Raw genomic sequence first — 14,566 nt, 5'->3', positions numbered from 1 at the left:
ATTATCAAGGCCTAAAAAATTCCCAATATCGATATTATCTTTGAATCGATAGAAATTTTCACATGATAAAAAATCCATCTATAATGTTTCCTGTGTCTCTTTTCTCTTCTTTGGTAAATAAATAAGACTTAAAACACAAGTGTATGGAGAGAGTGTCTGTAAACATAACTGCACAAAAGTGTATAAAAAGAACAATTTGACATTTTATGGTAGGTGGCAACTAATGTTAATGTGTGAAACTGCCACCTACTATGACAAAGCAAGAGAAACGAAACATACATGATTTTAAGGGCAAAGTATTCATTACACAGTATTATTATATGTTTTGTTCAAACAATATCAATATTTTGTGTTTAAGTATCACTGTTATCATCAATATCGATATATACTGACACCCATATATTAAACAATGCAATAACTTCTTTTACACTTACATTTCCCAAACATACACAGAAATCTGGGTAAATATAAGTGCACATTTAGTGTTACATTAAAATAACACTCCACGGTGAACGATCAAATCACTGGTTCAACATAATTATGTGTTGTGAGAGAGAGGGAATCCCTACCAACACTAATCTACCTTAACATAGAGCTGTAAGGCACCCTTGGAGCATGTGTTCATTAGAGATAAAGATGTGTTTGCGTCCAGATGCGTCATGGTCACACTACCCCTCCCAAAACTGGTCCGATGTGGACACCAGCAGGCCAACATAAAGCTGTAATTCCAGCTACTAAAGCTCTCACTGGGATTACTTAAAAATGTTTACCAAAATCTTTACATCTGTTTGATGCTGAACATTATAAAGGATGTCATCCATTTTTTTTTTTATAATTTATTCACAGATAAAGCAAAACAAACTTTTTGTCCTGTGACATAAGTAAATGGTCACTTTTCACACAATTGCAGGAAGAATCATGGTAGAAAAGCGGTCCAACCAGTCACACCAACAGCGAATACATGCAAGCAGAGGATACAACGATGTCTACAAAGTCTGCACTCAGATCCCAGTGGGAATGGCATGTCAAATATAAGTAATAAAGAATTAATATTTAATAGTCTCTATAAAGACTGATGAGTGATGACTTAATAGAATGGTTGCATAAATATAAATGACATACTTCTCTGCAGCTGAGAGCTTAATCACACCCTGAATAACCTTGAAGCCATATTGTGCTGCATTAAAGGGGCCATATTTTTACATGTATATTTGTTAAGGTGATATAATTGTCACTATGTATGTGCTGCGTGAACACATTAATGCAATGTCCTCGATATCATTCAAACATGCAATGCCTCAATCAGATCATAATGCCTTTCCCATTCACTTTTTTTTATATAACTCAAATGGTAATTGATACTCACATCACATCCATGGAGAAGATTAAATGGATAATCCCAGACAGGGTTACCAGGTCAGAGACAGGGAGAGAGAGGGAGGGAAACACAGTGTCAGGTCAGTAAATACTTATTTTATCCAAGTGAAAAGACACATAATAGAGAGATTATATGAATCAAATTAAAAGGATGACAGCACACATTGTCAAGTAAGAAAAAAAGCCTCTATTTTACATAATAAATGACTCTACAGCACATAAATAACTATCTATAACTAATAATAACTAATCTATTACAGTTGTGCCCTGTATTATATCATGAACAGCCCTGGGGGGGGGAACAACTTAGCATTTAGTTAGCATCTTCTGAGAACTGAAAAAAAAAGAGAGGGAAACAATATCACAAGGGTATATCTGACCCAAATAAGCTGTTTAGGTAAAAAAAAAAACAACAACAACAACACAGGTTTTGCATTTGCAGCATAATAAAACAGACCTAGTCATAAAATATACATATGTCAAGTGGCATTAGCTTGTCTGACTTATCTTGTTTGTCATAATTTAAGACAGGTATCTGTGGTAGACAAAGTATTTAGGGCCGTGACTCTCCAGGCAGGTGAAAGCAACCCCTGGCAGACATTTCTTACCACCTTCGCCGTGTACTCCAGTAGGTTTTTTGTGACTCCTGCGTCTTGTTTTCTCTGTCGGCTAACAGCACAAACATGCCTGACCTCGTCGTGTTTGCCGTAATCCATCTAAATACGGTGCAGTGAACTCCAAACGAACCGCCGCCGCCGCGAGGAGACGGGAAGTGAAGAAGGAGAAGAAGAAGGGAAAAAAAGGTGTGCGATGTCAACACAGTGACGATGTCAGTGGGCGAAACCTACCTGAGCAGACGGATGTGTCCTCTGCGCGTTTTCCCACACCTTTATTTTGATGCCATGATTCCGGTGTTTCACTTCAGAGCAGGTTGGAGACTTTCCCGATCAGGTCCCCGCGGAGAGGCGGTGTCGCAGCAATGACGAAGCACTAAGTAGTGATGATGGGTGGAGATCAGAGGTGGGAGCGCTAACCTCGTTGATGACTCCTAACTTGTTATTAGTATAGTAAAAATAAAAAAAGAGTAACGTTAGTATTCGAGGAAGCGAGATTGCAGCGTTACATATCTGTACACACACAGCGAGCCACCTTTGTTTAGTCACACAGGTGTGTCAGGTGCAGACTATTTCCTGCAGCACAGTGCTTGTCATTGCTGGGTGAGGTAATTCAGACTGACTCAGCACACTTAAAGGGGCACTATGTCGTTTTGGAGAAGAAAATTCAACTCATAATTTTAATATTTACAATATTAATGAGAAAATAACAATAAAAAAATGTTACCATAACGGAATAAACAAGCTGTTCTCAGAGGAAAATAAGGTCCCCAGAACAATTGTTTGAAGCTAGAAAGGTGGCAGGGTCTGCCACATAAACAAAGTAAACAGTATTGTTTTTATTCAGTTTATTCAGAAAACAGCGCGTTTGTTTATTGAGTTTGTTCAGGTATGTTGTGACATGAGTGCTTGGAGGCCACCATAGTCGCATACTGCTAACACACACTGTTAGCAGTATCGTAGTTACCCAGGTTAGCAAGTTAGCAAGTTAGCAAAGTAGTATGACATTACACATTAATGTGGACTGAATGCTTTCAGCAGTTGTTTTTTTTTTTATGTAAAACGGTTACCTTATAATATATTTGGGGATTATTTCTGTGTTAATGCTGTGTTTATGCATCGGCTAATTTGCTCGTGATTTTGGCTTGAAAAATGGTGTAAATGATTTTTTTGTAATTGTTTTTTTGTTTTTTGTTTTTTTAGTTTTAAACAAGTCCCTATCTACTACTGTTGTTTAGGAAAATGCAGCAACTCTGTTTTGCTGTGAATCTCCAGAAATGTTTTGTGGACTACAAAACTACTTTCCAGCTACATGAGGGTGGGTAGATAATGACTGATATTTTTTTTTGTCTTTTAGGACAGTTTTATCCATCTAAGACAAAAGTCTTCATGTCTGCACTGAGGGTAATGAAAATGTCAGCTCAGTGCAAAGCACTTGCAGCTCTCCTGCTATGTGGTCATGTGTTTTCTTTGGTGTTTTCAGTCGCCGAGCCTGGATATCAGAGAGGAATGTGTGGTAAAAGATTAAGCTTTTGCTTTTGTGCAAGTGTTACTGACTGGTCACAAGCAGACTGATACCAGCATAGTTACAGAACCGCCTCTGTTGTGTGAAGCAATTTCTGCATACACATTACTGGTTCCTCCACACGAGGGCGCTGTTGTGTCTGTGCGTGTGTGGCAATAGGAAGCAGTTTGCAACACATAATTTTCTACAACAAAACAGGAGCAGGAGATACTTTGTAAGTGACTGATGATCACCTTCATCATGGTCCTGGTTGATGTCATGTAAGTAAGGAGTGAGTAACTAATAAATTCTTATTAAATAGTTAGGTTATTGTTTTCTGTGGGTCCCTGAAATAAAGTGGTGTATCCATAAAGTCCCCCTCCACTCAGAAATGTGTGTTACTTCACTTGGATTTCATTGTGCAAAGCAATACGTATGTGTAGTTTGACATTAGAGGTCTGCTGTCACATTCATCTAGCAAAACAGGCCCTCACCATAAATGTGAGTTTGAGATGTGAATGTACCTCCCACTAGTTTTGAAGCCTTGACTTTGGTATTACAGACTCAGTATCTTAGCTTTTTGGACACAGAAGCGAGAACCTGAAGATACCATGAACCAAAATTGAGACCATAAACTCATTAAGACACAGTTTACTGAGATCGTAATCATGTTAACAGTAGGGTCATTTTTCAGAAGCTTACATAAAATTGTAATTGTATTTGCAGCCAGTGAAGTATCCTCGTTCTGAAACTTCTGCATCGGCTTCAGTTTCAGACCTGGAAGCTCCATCTATATTTTATTCAATCAACAGTACAAAATGTTTTCGTAAAAACACAGTTCAGTCCTATGGTACATAAAACATGATGAAGTGCCTTCAACGGTGGACTTCCATTTCACTATAAATGCATCACGACTTTCTGCGCATTGGTGCCCCACCACCTACAGCTGGTGCCCCCCCTTTTATTATAGCCCCTGCCCTGCACACATCCTTGGTCCGCCACTGCCCACATATAAATCCTAGCTATGTCTCCATCTGAGGACCTTTGAAATCTCCTTAAAAAGCAGCGTGTTCCCAGGAGATGCAGTACACATCAGCCTGGCAGCTGCTGCAGCTGGAACATCTGTCTCAGTGTTACCTAAAACCCAGGAGTAAAATTGGTGGAGTGCCCCTTTTAACCCCGGAAATACTAATGTGTTTATTCATTGACATTTTTTAAAATTTGAAATGACTTTTTTTCATAGATAGATAAATAGATAGATTGATCGATAGACTGCAGCACCAGGATACTTACATTTGAAATTTCTCAGTATATTGTCCCACCTCTCGGCCATTATCATGCCGAGCAGCCACGATCCACCCAGTTTACACACTCAGCTGCAGCCTTCTGGATGCTCGCACTTGGAGATAAGAGCAACTGTCACCACCAGCACACACACACACACACACACACACACACACACACACACACACACCATTTTATTCACATGCATGCTTCACAAAAGTGTGTGAAATCCTGTTTTCGGCCTATGTTACCCCCTCTGCTGAATGTTTTTATTATTGCATCTTGCAGTGTTCCTCAGTCAGGAGAGAAAGGATAGATGTATTGTAAATGTATTTTTTGTGCAAAAAAAGTTAAACCTTAAAAGTAATTCACTATAGTTTTGTGAAATAGGGGGTATTTCAGTCTTTTTTATTTAATGTGTTGATATCAATAGGATAATAAGAGGGTTATTAATATGTATGGTTGATAAGTTTTACAGCACCTGAGGAAGTGATCTGCTATCTGAGTGCAGAATTTGTGTCATTCACTTGGAGCAGTGTAACACAACCCAATTATGTTTGACCAGGAAGACAGCAGAGCTGGTTGGGTGACGAAAGGATCTGTATAGGAACAATGAGAGCTTACTTGTTGCCGTAAGACTGAAGTTATGACTTTAGTATGGCCGACAAGGGTCCGTTTTTAACTTCATGTATTATTTTCTACCTGTCGATCGGAGCCGCCATATTCCAAATCCTCGAGGAGCCGAACTGGAAATCAGCCAGAGACAAATATAAGGTCGATAAGAAGAACATTTTGGAGAAGTATCCCTGCTTAACTGAGGCGGGTCTGGAGGAAATTCTTGAGGTATGGAATTGTTTTTAATAGTTTGAAAAGTCTTAATCTGTCCATCATATCGTACATTTCTGCGAATGACTTCACCAAAGAACTGGGGAAGCCATCATCAGCTCTCTAATAAAGTTGTGAGATCAAAGTAATAAAGTCTGACAGTTCACAGATGTTGTCCTGCTGGGTGATAGTAGATCGTGTGTCTCTTGTATATTTAAGAGCCTTCACACAGTAAAAGAGAAGTTCGTGGTTTGTGCGTCAGTACGCTTTCGGTCAGAACCAGTTTTTCCTGCTCATGAGCAGACATAAAGAAAACACCAACCTTAGAGCGGATCATGTGAAAACACAACGACTGAAAGTTTTTTTTCTGGTTGTATTTCCACGCTGTAGAATAAAAGTCTTTAAGCAGCCATGATTTAGGGAAACATGCTGTGCTGGACCTGTCGGTGCGCGTCTCCCGAAGCCACAAATATTTGAATGTTTGCCCAAGGTGTGCCCATGCTTCAGTCAGATGAGGCCCGGCTCAGGTTTTTTTTTTTTTTTTTTCCTTTTTAGACATCATAAAGAAATAAAAGAACAATCAATGCGTTTGTTTATCAGTGTGTATTAGATGTGTAGTAGTCACAGCGGTAGTAGATGTTACGGGAGTTTGTGAATGGGATTTTGTTGAGACAGGTTTTTTTCCTGTTGTTACTCACGCAGATCGTGTCAGAGGCTGCGGGCCAAGGTGTGACCATCACTGGGGAGAGATACCGCGAGTCCTGGGACTGGCCCAACTCCGTCATCTTCGCCTCCACCATTGTCACCACTATAGGTTTGTATGACGTCTGCAGTCACTGACAACATGGCCTGATCCCATTTTTTACATTCATTTATTTACCTTTAGTTTAAAATGAAACACTGAAACAACAGGACTCACATGATTATCTAATTTTTTAAATATATTATTTAGATCACAAAATAAGCAACTGAATGTTGAAGGCCAACATTATTTTTACGTGAGAGTAACTGTTTCAAAACTCAGTGCTACTTTGTAGTCAGATTAATAAACGCTTTATTCGTTAGTCAGAAAGAACAAAAACAGCAGTTTCAGCTCTTATAATAACCATGAAGGCTTGTTTTAAAATAATGAGATTTAATAAATTCAAAACGTTTACAACTGCAGAGAATTGAATATTTTTTCTATCACAAGCCACCAAGTGTGCAGTTAAGTCATTAATAGATGTGGAGGCCTTCTAGTAACTAAACACTGGGGAGGTCTTCCTGCAAAAATGAATAACTAGCAAGTTAATAAAGACAAAGCATTTAATACATACTAGAGGATGATACCCAGTGGCAGGGCCCGATTAAATGGACGGATTACGCTGGGCAGACTGTGTTCCTCAGGCCACCCAACGCACACATTTTGATACTTGTTTTAAGTTCCTTAAATGCCACATGATTATTATTACACTCGCTATATCTTATCTGATCTATTCATATTTTGGTATTCATACGCAATTATTTCTTTGTGCACTAAGAAAAGTATAACTAGCGTGTGTGTTTAAAAATGAATAAATAAATATATGAACATTGAAATGATGTTTTAGACTGAAGATTCTTTTAGATGTTTGTTTATTTATTTATTTAGTTTTCATAAATATATGTTAAACACTTACTGTCCTCTGTCTGGACAGTAAGCTCCTTGGCATTTGCCTAGAATGCCTCTGCCTAGATCCGGACCATCCCAATAGCTGTTTGTTCAACATGGCAACCCAAATTTTCTCCTTTCAGCAAAGAATTCATAAATAACTTAAAGAACCATGAAACCAGTGGTTACTTTATATAAACCTATGCAAACATGTGTTATATCTCTCACTGTTTTTGTCTTAATATTTTCTACTTCTGATTTACAGGTTTTGGTAATGTTGCTCCGAAAACTAAAGGTGGCCGCATGTTCTGCATCCTGTACGGTCTGTGTGGGATCCCCCTGTGTCTGGTGTGGCTAAGCACGTTGGGTTCATTCTTTGGAGACCGGGCCAAACGTCTGTCCCAGGTTCTGATCCGCAGAGGTGTTTCAGTGGTAAGGATCTGATTGAAAGCTGGAGCTAGTCTGTTGTTGTCTGGATACTGTATCAAAAAGCAGCTCCATCGCGTAACGTTTGATAAATATGTTTTTTTCTTCTCTCCCTTCTTGTCAGAAAAAGGTCCAGTTAATCTGTACAGTCTTGTTCCTGCTATGGGGGCTGTTTGTGCACCTGTTGATCCCTCCAGTTGTTTTCATGGCCCTGGAAGATTGGACCTACCTGGAAGGTCTCTACTACTCTTTCATCACACTCACAACGGTTGGTTTTGGAGATTATGTGGCAGGTAAGTTTTAATTTATTGCAGGATGTAAGGCATTTAATGATTGACTGAGGTTATTTATGAGTCTAAACTTCTTGTCTCGCTTAGTCCTTTTTTTTATACAAGTCATGTCTTTGCATCGACTCTCGTTTCAGGTGTGAATCCAGAAATGGATTACCCAACGCTGTACAAAGTATGTGCTGAGTTATGGATCTACATGGGCCTGGCCTGGCTGTCTCTCTTCTTCAGCTGGAACGTAAACATGGTGGTAGAAGCCCACAAGGTGCTAAAGAAAAGACGACGACACAGGCACAGACACTATTATGATGATGAGCTGCAGTCCGAAGAGGACAAGCACATCCCAGATGCAAAGCCGACCGTTATCGACATCTTCGACTTCCCGCAGGATGAAGACTACAGCACGATCATCAAGGAGATCGGAGCCACGGCACTTAAAAGAAAGCCTGCAGAGAACATAAATCGCTCGCAGAGCTGCAGCGACATCCTGGCCACCAACATCCGGACCCTACAGCACTCGCCCAAGCGCCGACGCTTAGTCAGCATCAGTGAAGTGTTCACGCATAATAAGGCTGTCGGGGACAAAGGTGAACAAAAAGAGATAAATTCTCTAACACAAGAAAACAAGAAAGACCCTGAGCTTAAAACTGAATTGGGGACGGAAAATGAGGAGAATAAGGACAGCTGTGCATCTGATTCAGAAATTGGCGGTATCGTCTTCACTGTACCTGTCAAAGATGCTACAGAGGAGGAAAGTGTACAGCATCCTAAAGGTGGGGGGAGTAGGTTTACAATATCCAAGGTAGAAGAAGATAAAGGTGAAAAAGGCTAAAAGATTTTCTCTCAAAAAAATTGAAATCAAAAAGTATCAAGAATTATCAGAATTTTGTGAAAATGTCACTAAATGACTCAATACAAACTGCGGCTGCACTGTTAGACAGTTTCCTGCTTTGCAGTGACATTATTCTGATCAAATTTAATTGATAATCTGCACACAATGAGCCAGTGTATAGCACGCAGCAGGTAAAATATCACAACAAATCATCATCACTCATCAACGGTGAATCAAAATGTTTTATTTTTTGGTCCCACATCCATCCAAATCTTTTGTTACATAATTTCCATTCTCAATCAGTAGCGATCACAGACAACACAGATTATCTCAAATCACAGCGCATGGCTCTGTGGAAAACAGTGCCGATGAGCAGCTTTCCTTCGTAGGGAGCTGCCACACTGGAGCCCATAATCTCATGGCCATTATCGGTGTACTCCTGGCTCACCACCGGCTGCTCTGAGTGAATGTTCTTGATCAGGATGACCTGGAGGAAACACGAATAAACATATCAGGAAAAATTTAAGTAATAGTGTTGATGCATCATTTCATGAAACTCACTAACCTCGGAGCCAGGTGGATCTTCAGGGTTATACTTGAACAACTTCATAGCATTTGGATGACAACCCAGCCACACATCCCCCGTCCTCTGGTCCACCTCGATGTTGTCACAGAGCGACCCAACAGCTACCGACTGGTTGGAGACATAACATACAGTCATTGAGAGTGGAGCGTGTTTACATACTGTGTTGTGAAGTTACACACTCATTTACTACATAGGGAGTTCTCCTTTTGGACACTGCTGAAATTGATTTTCTTTCCCTCCAGTGCAATGCATGATGGTATATAATGTTTGGTTAGTGACCATTGGTTGTACACTACTTTTCACAATACATTGTGGGATACTTTGAGTCAACCATATAGCATGTAATGTTAAATATAGCATTATATCCCTATGTTCACTGTTTTTCCAAAGATCACGTCCTCAGATGTCTTGTTTTACCCACAGTCCAAAGATATTCACTTTAGTGTCATAGAGGAATAAATGAACCAGAAAATATTCACATTCACACACAGAAAATGTTAACTTTTCATAAACAATTTTACACAAAATAGTTGCCGATTAATTTAATTGTCGACAACTAGCAGTTAATCGTTGAAGCTCTACATATCTGTAGGTTATATATGGAGTCACAGCCAGCAGCAAAGTAGCATAGCTTAGCACAAAAACTGGAAACAGATGGGAAACAGCTGGCCTGGCCCTGTCCACTGGTTTTCACACTGCAGTTAGCCCAGGACTAAAGCACTCCTCGGACCCTCTCAGCATCAGGCTAACAGAGTTTTTAGCTCCAGGCTATGTAAGCGTTCACACTCGCATCCTGGCACATTCCAAAGTGGGATAGCCCTGACTTTATTTGAGGGCCGGCTCTGCTCCAGAGCAGGTTTAGTCCAGAGCTTGGTGGGGTTAAAATTGACTAAACATGGGGCTGAATGGTGCCAGTGTGAAACAGGGCTATTCAGCAGCAGCAACCAGCACTTTCTTCATGGCAGCCATGTTTCTAAGCCAAAGGTTGCACTGGGACACTTTAGGAGTGGTTTTACAAAGCTGCACCAGAGATGGAGCTAGTGTGTTGACCACAACCACTACTGCTGACACTTAATAGTGAGGGAACAGGTTATTCATGCATCATCCCAGAACGCAAGGCAAGCAATAGTAGCGTACATCTAACATTTGAGGGGCTGAGTTATCCCAGAGTCAACTCTTGATTCAGGACTCAGGATAGGCCTGGGTTAAGAAAATGCAGCATGAAAAGCTCTGATATCTTGTTGATTTAAACAGAACAAAACTATGTGCGTGTAAATATTTTTGTCATGAGCAATGGTTTTAAAAACTGTATTTCCAAAAATGTCAAACTACCTTCAGTTTTCTTTTGCTTGGGGTAGAAAATGAGAAAACACTGCAGTACCTTGACATACACTAATCGCTCCCCTTCTTGTCTCTCAAAAACATCTATCTCATGGTCAAGGATGTCTGCAACATAGATATACCTGTAAAAAAAAAAGAGCATTCATGTGATATTACTTCAGCATTATATGGAAGAGAACGCTGTGAAGTTACATTAAATTAAAAAAAGGATGCACATGCAGCGAAATGAACTGAGAATCACCGTTTGTCAGGCGATATGTTGATGCCATTTGAGGACATAAAGCCATCGGCTGCCACCCTCACTTCCGCTGGACTGTAGTACACCACCTCACACCAGGCGAAGCCCAGGAAGATGCCCAGAGAGTTAATCGCATCAATGGGAGTGGAGCGGTCGTTAGTGGCGTAGAAGCTCTCAGCTCCGACTGCGACAATGTCATTTACGCTGAAAGACATGAAGGACAAGATATGAAGCACGCGGAGAACATCAAATATGAAATGTGTGAAACTGTGAGAGGTTTATCATACAGTACGTACCTGTGGAGTAGGGGGTGGGCGATGGTTTTAAGGTGCACAAGAGTGTCGTCCTGAACAAAATGAAAGATCTCTACTTGGCTTTTGTAGTGTGGGTGATTGACAACAAAGAGGTACACGGAGTCGTCTGCAAACAAACAGCAGTGTGTTGTGAGTTTGATCCATGTTCAGCTCTCATCGTCATACCACTGCAATTGTATGTTTTACTATACTATGAACATTTAAAACCTTAATCCTGGCTGATTTGCGACACTCTTGGTTACTGTGATAAGTGTGTTTTAGTGCTGCTTTTCGGCTGAGACGATGACATGAGGATATGCAACAGTCGGCTTCTTTTTGATATCCGTTTAGTGTGCCTGGGGCCCTGTTGATGATCTTTTACTGTGGCTGCTTCAATTAAAATCTAAATCTTTGTAAATTTGAAAGTATGTGTGAAGAAAATCTACTGTGTGAGGAGGTAATTACTGCAGAAAAAAATGCCTACAATACTTAAAAGCAAAAATCTAACTTTTACACACATTTTATATTTTTCACATTTTATACACTTTTTCCAAATAGGTTTTCACAATGCACTTACTTCTTTACTAATTTGTACCTTTTCCAATTTAAAGAGTTACTCCACCAATAAAAATTGGATTACCACTAATTTAGTCAAATGTGAGCATATGAGGTTTGCTCAACAATCTGCTGTAGCATAAATGAGCCACAGAAGCCTTCTCTATATCTGCCGGGCTTTGTCGCATGAGTCAACAGGTCCTTTGCCAAGAAAATTGGTGGTGATAATGACTGATTTCCAATTCTGTTCCTGGCTCCCCAGAAGCAGGACATTTTTCCTTTGCTTTTTTCCAGCAGAACAGGACAGCAGATATGTTGTAGATATGTTGCTGCCTCTTACAATCTGATATCCAAGTGAAATTGTTTAAATGTTTTTGGTTTAATGTAAATTATTGACAACCTTTACCAACAACAACAATACATTTTAGGGGATTTAGACCGGTATAATGAATATTTTCACAGCAGACCAGTCATACAAAATGTTGCTTGTCACATGACTTGCAGCAGCTGAAATCCTAACAAAATATTTTAATGTAATATTATGTAAAATATATGTAAATACTTTTTATGAATAAGCAATTTTCTATAATAGGCAGTGTTTACTGGATTAAACACATTCACTAGTGTCTGACACTTACTGTTAATGTTTTCCAATATTTGATTCCTCTTCATCTTATTAACTTGTCTCACATGATGTGTCGTGGGATTTTGCAATTATACAACTATACAACAAGTACGCCTAAAGAATTAGCTTTTTAATTTACTGTATCAGTGCTGCATACGCAGTCATTTCAAAATACAGAGGCAAATTCTACACTCTAATAAAATCCTCTAAAGACCTCACAGGGAACCCAAGTATTTTGCTGTTCATGCTGTTGTCGGGTGGTGGGAATCGTTAAGAGGCCCTGATTGGCAGCCAGTGTGACGTGGATTGTGTGGAGCGCTTCAACTAATTTTATTTCATTTGTTGACCCATCCGGTGTGTATTGCTGCTTTAACTGAGCTGCTGAATAATTTATGAGTAATATAGTTCTTTGGCAATATGGCATTAAACAAATATGTACAGAGCCATTAGATAAGAAGTGTAACAGAGGCAAGGCTGTTTTGCACGGCTTTTGAACACCAGGTGTGCCTTGAGATTTTGTCGAGTCCTTCAAAGGAAGTTTGAAAAACGATCTAATTCATTAAGTGGTAAACATTTTATCCATAGGACATTTCTTTCTTTTCGTCTTTCTATAGTGGTGATGTTGCACTTGATTTGTACTTCACCTGTTTCATCAGTGTATACACTGATGCCATGAGGGTTGAAGGTGCTGAGGTCCAGGTCTCCCTTGATTTGCAGCTCCACAGGAGTTGGCCTCGGGTGCAGGAGGTCCAAAATGTAGATTTTCCCTGGTGCATCACAGAACGAATGTAGTCCGGGATACTTCAACCCCTGAGTGGAAAAAACACGGCATGTTACAGATCAGTCGGCACAGATCAGATCACACAAACGCTTCCTGGTTTGTTTTGAATAGTTAATACAGCATAGTGCAATGATGCAGTAGCTATGATTAATGCAGCTATCCTAAGATTTTATGACATACTGTGCTTATAAAGGCCAGTCCATCTCTTAGTATTGTGATATCCTCTGCCCCACAATCTGAAAAAAACAAAAAACAAAATACAATTTCTTATACTTTTCAGTTCTTAATCCTTGACCACCCTAACATTACCACACCACACACACTTGACTTACTGCCGGTAGCTACACTGGACTTCATACTCTTCATGTGTGATCACATTTCACATATAAATAGTCCAGACACATATTAAGATTACATAACACTTTAACAACATAAACAACAAATTTAAGACACTGACATGAAAATAAGCCAAGAATGCCTACTTACCAATATTCTTTAAATATTGGCAATTGAGGTGTTTCACAGGCACTTCTCTGGACGCAAGACTTAATGCCCTGCAGAGGAAATTAAATATAAAAAAAGCCTTTCATAGGAAAACAAATGCACAGTCTACTGTGACACATTTCTTAACCATGCCATTAGCAGAGCTTGGATCATGATAAGCTGGTCCCTCCCTGCAAATCCATACAGTACTAGATTCTTTACTAACTGTGGTATGAAAGAGCTGTCAACACTGAGAAAACGCTTCTTAACTTCTACAACACTACCATAAGTTGTTCCTAATTCTCTTCTGAAGATAATACACTTACTTCAGTTTAAGAAACCTGTGTCCAATGAAAGCTGCCAGGGCAGCGACAGCAGCAGCAACCAGCACTTTCTTCATGGCAGCCATGTTTCTAAGTCAAAGGTTGCACTGGGACACTTTAGGAGTGTTTTTACAAAGCTGCACCAGAGATGGAGCTAGTGTGTGGGCCGCAAACACTACTGCTGACACATTACAGTGAGGGAACAAATCATACACATAACTAATGCATGACTCTTTTTATTCAATGCCTTTAATGCATGAGGTAACTGTGAATTACTGTTCCTTAACTGATGATCTATTAAATGTGAACTAATGACATCAAGTCATAGTGACCATAGTGACCTTGTTAATGGTGATCAACAGGACCTCTGCATACGTCCTCAGTCATCATGACTCATGCATTTGTAAAGGATAGGAAAGTAAATGTACCCTTATTGTGTAGTGGTATCCCATGATGGAATGTAACTAAGTACATTTACAGGGGCCACTGTACTCGAGTACCATTTTGAGGTATACTTCCACTTCACTGCCTCTTAGCAACTAATATTGTACTTTTACTCCAC

General features: G+C 39.7%; 3 protein-coding genes and 1 long non-coding RNA gene across 4 annotated transcripts in view; 1 reads left to right on the top strand and 3 right to left on the bottom strand.

Annotated features, from left to right (window-relative positions):
- LOC115567493 (titin-like) overlaps window positions 1-1,780 on the bottom strand; it is a 36,571-nt gene extending 34,791 nt beyond the window's left edge. Inside the window, exon 1 of the mRNA XM_030394147.1 lies at window positions 1,367-1,780. The gene's annotated coding sequence lies outside the window, so the exon portion shown is untranslated. The remainder of the gene's footprint in view (window positions 1-1,366) is intronic.
- Window positions 1,781-5,052: 3,272 nt separating this feature from the next.
- LOC115567494 (potassium channel subfamily K member 5-like) lies at window positions 5,053-9,305 on the top strand. Its single transcript, XM_030394162.1, has 5 exons — window positions 5,053-5,622; window positions 6,307-6,418; window positions 7,500-7,666; window positions 7,785-7,953; window positions 8,085-9,305. The coding sequence occupies exons 1-5, from the start codon at window positions 5,437-5,439 to the stop codon at window positions 8,777-8,779; spliced, it is 1,329 nt and encodes a 442-aa protein (XP_030250022.1). The 5' UTR covers window positions 5,053-5,436; the 3' UTR covers window positions 8,780-9,305.
- On the bottom strand, window positions 5,262-6,061 carry LOC115567499 (uncharacterized). The gene is made up of 3 exons (XR_003981209.1): window positions 5,927-6,061; window positions 5,482-5,525; window positions 5,262-5,378 (listed from the first exon to the last, which is right to left on the bottom strand). It is a non-coding gene; the product is annotated as an uncharacterized LOC115567499 (long non-coding RNA).
- LOC115567495 (serum paraoxonase/arylesterase 2-like) lies at window positions 9,004-14,099 on the bottom strand. The gene is made up of 9 exons (XM_030394163.1): window positions 14,008-14,099; window positions 13,685-13,752; window positions 13,379-13,434; window positions 13,062-13,227; window positions 11,241-11,364; window positions 10,948-11,148; window positions 10,747-10,828; window positions 9,345-9,473; window positions 9,004-9,266 (listed from the first exon to the last, which is right to left on the bottom strand). Exons 1-9 carry the CDS (start codon window positions 14,088-14,090, stop codon window positions 9,105-9,107), a joined length of 1,071 nt encoding a protein of 356 aa, XP_030250023.1. The 5' UTR covers window positions 14,091-14,099; the 3' UTR covers window positions 9,004-9,104.
- Window positions 14,100-14,566: the final 467 nt, after the last annotated feature.

This window comes from Sparus aurata, chromosome 17 (assembly GCF_900880675.1).
Source record: "Sparus aurata chromosome 17, fSpaAur1.1, whole genome shotgun sequence".
In the NCBI taxonomy this organism is placed as follows: domain Eukaryota; kingdom Metazoa; phylum Chordata; class Actinopteri; order Spariformes; family Sparidae; genus Sparus; species Sparus aurata.
This window is presented reverse-complemented; position numbering and strand designations above follow the sequence as displayed.